The sequence below is a fragment of the Silurus aristotelis genome, assembly GCF_946808225.1.
Source record: "Silurus aristotelis genome assembly, chromosome: 6".
NCBI classification, from domain to species: domain Eukaryota; kingdom Metazoa; phylum Chordata; class Actinopteri; order Siluriformes; family Siluridae; genus Silurus; species Silurus aristotelis.
This window is the reverse complement of record NC_139579.1, coordinates 14,394,725-14,399,724: the sequence shown is the minus strand read 5'-3', so window position 1 is coordinate 14,399,724 and position 5,000 is coordinate 14,394,725. Positions and strand designations below refer to the sequence as shown.

Genomic DNA, 5,000 nt, shown 5'->3' with positions numbered 1-5,000 from the left:
GAAGCTGTGCAGTTCTCTGGACCGCCAGCAGACCTCTGAAGGGGTGTGTGGTATCTGACACCAAGACTGGCAGCAGATTCTGTAAATCTTTGAGGTGGAGTTGAGCCTCCGTGGATCAGACTGGGGTTTGTCCAGTACGTCCCACAGATGCTGGATCAGACTGAGATGTTCCTAAATCCGTTCCTGAAGATCACTTGCAGGAGGACACTGCCATTAGGGAGCACCATGAAATGGTGGAACTTGGTCTGTTTTCCTGCTTTCAACACATTAACTATGAGGACCTTCTGCCTGATACAGTATCTCTCACTCCTACCTGCTTCTGGTGGACGAGATGATTAAATGTTATGGCTGATCAGCGTGTGCTGTCCTGGAAATCGAATTAAAACTCAGCTCATTAGTCTAAACTCGTCCCTGAACATTACCAGTGTTGGACCACAGAGCTTCTCCATCAGAACACTGAGCTTGGAAGAGAGTTCTGGTGATAGACAGGAGCTTCGGTGCTCTCAGGTTCTCAGGTCAGCTGAAGTAAAAGGCTGGTGTTTAAATGTCGTGATGTTTCTACACGTCTACTGTGGCATGCGACTTGCTCTCAGTTTTTCACTGTTAAACATTAAAACTAAAAGTAACGGGGAGTTTTATAAACCGTGTGCTGAAAATCTTCTTGTTTTTAAGAATATGGAATAAAATCATCTAAAATGAAGTTCTGTTTCTGAATGTTGGACGAGTAGAAATTAATCATCACATAAAGCTGAACATGGTCACCTTCTCTAAAGAGCTCAGATCACAGTGCTGACGGGACTGTAAATAAATTAAAGGGTGTGTATGGATTCTGTAGGATGGTCTCGTCTCCACATGAAGTCAGGTCCAATCCCACACATACCAGACACCCACACACCAGACGCCAGACGCCGGCTGGTTTCAGTCCAAGCACCGTGAAATGAACTCGGAACCTGTGGAAGTGCACAGTAGGTCCGGGTGGAGTGGCACAGCGCACCATTCCTTCTTTAACTCAAATCATTCTAGAGTGGAGCTCAAAGCCACGGCCGCCTCGGAGTCTTCTCACCTCCACGTCCTCCATGTCCTCCTCCCCCTCTGAGAGTCCATTACGGACGATGAAACCTGAGACACACAGGAGTCGAGGGATCAGTATTAAAACAAAACACAAAAGCAAATAAATAAAAGAAAATCCTTCTGAAGCTAATAGAATACACCATATGGGTCAAAAATATTTGACTTTAAGTCTGGTATTTATTTTGTGAACGTCCCATTCCACGTTTAGTCTCCATTAGCTGTTAAATTAAACTCCACTATTTTGGGAAGATGTTCCACTAGATGTTGGAATGTGCTCTGGAGAGATTTGTGCTCATTCATAGTCAGGTAGTGATGTAGGTGAGAAGCTGAGGAGACCTGGGGTGCAGTCAGCGTTCACATTCAAACCAAATAGTGTTTATGGCTTGAAAAGTCAGGTGTCCCAATACTTTTGGAGCTTTGGGTATTGAGTGTTATGGATGAAGTTTGTTGGAGATCTGATTGTCGGTGTAGGAGGTGCTGGAAGCTGCTTTACCTGGTGTATATTTTGCTTTCCTCATGGACCTCCATCTCTGAGCTCTTAAACTCATTCAGCTCCTTTCTGATGGCAGCCTGAGGAACAGACACACAAACCATCAAGAGAAGATTCATCTTCAGCTCGGTGTCCACAACAGCACCTCAACACGTCCTGATCTACAGTCAAACCTCTTTCCCTTCAACATAAACACTGTAGAAATATCTGAACGTTCCTCTGCTGGGAGCTCCTCCTCCTCCTGAAATACCACCTGGCTTTATCTGTGTGCAGGATCTAGAAGGTGTTTCAGGTACAGAAACTGGTGTACTTTTTAAAATAACAAATATTTACTTGAATCTCGTTGCATCAGGAGGAATGACTGAGGTTTAGGGATCAGATCTGGATCAGATTAGTATTAGATCTTGAATCTGAAGGTTCACCTTATCAGCAGGAGTGAGTTTAGTCCAGGGTTTGTCCGCGCGCCGGTCGTAGTCTTCAGCGTGTGTACATTCCACATACTCATGGAACCGCAGAATCTTTCTGGCCTGGAGCTCAGCTACGGTGGGCCTCTGGGACAACTGCAGGAGCAAGATTTACATAAATACTCCATCCTGGAGCAAAACCGTGGAGAAAAGAGGAGAAGAGATCGAACCTTTCGAGTGAGTCTGCGTTTGATCTCGCTTCGCTCAGCGCGTCTGTCTGCCTCGTTCTTAGCTGAAACAAGAAGAAATGATTTAAAAGAAATATGTTTACACACACACGCACACACTCGCACAGACACACACACGCGCGCGCGCACGCACACTGTCGCACACACACACACACAGAGACACACACACACAGAGACACACACACACAGAGACACACACACACACACAGAGACACACACACACACACACACAGAGACACACACACACAGAGACACACACACACACAGAGACACACACACACACACAGAGACACACACACACACACAGAGACACACACACACACACACACACACACACACACACACACACACACACACACACACACACACACACACACACACAGAGTTTGGTGTGAGAGAATGAAAAAGGTGAGGGTGAGGTGAGAATGAAAGTCACCTTGCAGAATGTTTCTTTGCTCAAGTTCTTGCTGTGATGGTCTCTGACTTAATCTCCTGAAACGACATGAGACCAAACCTTTAACGTGTCCACACACACCTGCACATGCTTAATTATTCACAATTATAGAACAGTGCTGCTGATTGGTTCTGAAAGGTAAACACACACACACACACACACACACACACACACACACACACACACACACACACACACACACAGAGTGTACATACCGTGTGAGGGTGGAGCCGATCTTGTTGCGCATGGCCTCCCATTGCTCCCGGTTCCTCCAGGTGATGTTCTCTTCCTCCTGCTTCTCCTCCTTTTCCTGCTGTTTCTCCAGCTTCAGCGCCAGAGTGTCCTTCCGGTTCACTCGACTTGCCAGACCAGCTGCAGCAAACATCTCAATCACTCCACAGCTTTTTAAATACTCACAGCATTCAGAATGATCATCTAGACTTGAACTAATCTTGAAGGCATCTCTAATCTAAATGTGCTTCACACCTGTCGGTATAGTAAACAAACATGGAGCCGACTTCATAAACCACATGATCTTTTGATAAATAATACTAATATATTAAAATTCATCCCAATTCATCATCTCTTTTTATTCACTGGTTTAAATAATGCGACCACGTGGCCCCTGAGCAGCTCCACACCTCTGTCCAACCCAAAGTGTGTGGCATGTTCAGATCACCTCCTGCAGCTGAGTCACGTTCACACTGAAATTAAAGCGAGCAGGAGAACACGGTGTTCCTGTAGAAGTGCACTGACGAGAAAACACCAGGGTTCTGTTAATGTAAAGTTCTACACCAGACTCTCTCTGTTCAGTTCCCAGGATCTGAGATCCTCTCATCCCCATGCTCCATCATAAACCCTGTACATATAAAACACTCCAAAATATTGTGAATATTGTTTACTCGCTGAGTGTGAAACATACTTATGGGCACATCCTCTTCATCATCCTCTTCATCATCTCTGTACAGAATGGGTCCGTCTGAGTCGTTCTCTTCATCGCGCTCACTGTCTGAGTCCTCGAAGATCACCATAACCATGGGATCTGCCACTAACCCCCTCCTGCTCCCGGCCTCCAGCTCCGAGGGGGCGGTTTGTCGTGGTTTAGGGTGCAGCTTTTGCAGCTCTTCTTCCATGTCGAAATCATCATCCTCAGGCCTGAGAAAGAGAAAAACGTTCATACGCCTGGTTATTATTATTATTATTATTGTTCAGTAAACTACAGAAATCCTAAGAAGCCATGCATTCTATTGTTTTATCACGACATGAACATTGTACATTCGGCACAAGAGCGTGTTCCAGAAGCATCATGGGTAATAACCATAACCATCTGTGGCAGCGCACGAAAAAAATCCCAATGCATGTACTTTAAGAACTTCTGAACTAAAGCGTGTTGTCCCTCATATGATTTCTTCAGCCCTGATCAGGTTTATATTCATAAAAATGTCTCACAGTCTGAGCGGCTCGATGGTGACGGGCAGTGAATATCGTCCGCTCGCATCCATGGGCGTCTCTGGAGGCATCTCAAACAGCAGTGAGTGCGCCCTCTGGTTGGCGTCGGGGTTGGGGTTGTGGTTGATGGGACCGGGGCTGGTGAGGGCACGCTGGATCAGGATGTGCAGAGGGATGGACGGAGGCTGGCTCGGCGGCTCGGTGGTGGGGCTCGGAGGATCCACTGTGACACCAGGTGGAGACGGAGGAATGTGGCTCGGTGGAGGAGAGACCACTGTGCTCGTAGTGCTGGGGTGTTTATCATCTGACTGGGAAGGAGGAGGGTTGGGTGAACCTCTGCCGGCAGGTTCGGCCTGATGGGACGAGGTGTCTGCTGAGTGGCGTTTAGTGACCGGTGTCGTCCGTGCTGGAGGAACAGGAGGAAAACGCTTTGAAGGAACCAGGTTAGCGACTGCCAGAGGAGGGGGTGCATCTGCTCGGAGGAAGGAATAGAAAAGAAGGTATTTTTGAGATCGTACTGTACAAACAGTAAATATTTATTAGTTTGTTAAAAGATGAATAAGAAGGAAATGTCTGTGTAGCATTTCGATGTTGATCGTATGTTAAGGAATAATTAACTATTGTTAGTTAATGAGCAAAATAATAAACAATGTCACCGTTATGCAAATGAGAACCATCAGAGCATTGATTTGTGCAGTTCAGGAGGTTTCTACACAGTCTACACTTTACTCAGAGTCAGACACACAAGAGTGAATAAACATCACATTCATATTCTCAGGCTTCATGCAGGATGATGATTAGGACGATCCCATGCCACACACGTCTGTCAGAATCACGTCAGGTGTATTGACGAGTGTAAATATGGAAGCGTTTTTAGCTGTAGA

General features: G+C 46.2%; 1 protein-coding gene across 14 annotated transcripts in view; it reads right to left on the bottom strand.

Moving 5' to 3' along the window:
- Positions 1–5,000, bottom strand: part of phactr4a (phosphatase and actin regulator 4a) — a 136,037-nt gene that overhangs the window by 822 nt on the left and 130,215 nt on the right. For 13 of the 14 annotated variants that reach the window (XR_014533929.1, XR_014533930.1, XR_014533931.1 and 10 more), the window contains 8 exons: positions 4,117–4,588; positions 3,590–3,822; positions 2,883–3,039; positions 2,650–2,705; positions 2,196–2,257; positions 1,984–2,121; positions 1,565–1,641; positions 1–1,119 (listed from right to left, as the gene is read on the bottom strand). The exon at positions 1–1,119 is cut by the window's left edge. Coding sequence is in view for 9 of the 14 variants with exons in the window: in XM_083543241.1 (XP_083399367.1) it covers positions 1,104–1,119; positions 1,565–1,641; positions 1,984–2,121; positions 2,196–2,257; positions 2,650–2,705; positions 2,883–3,039; positions 3,590–3,822; positions 4,117–4,588 (1,211 nt within the window). In the remaining 5 variants the exon portion in view is untranslated. The remainder of the gene's footprint in view (positions 1,120–1,564; positions 1,642–1,983; positions 2,122–2,195; positions 2,258–2,649; positions 2,706–2,882; positions 3,040–3,589; positions 3,823–4,116; positions 4,589–5,000) is intronic. The other variant, XR_014533933.1, reaches the window with a different exon arrangement.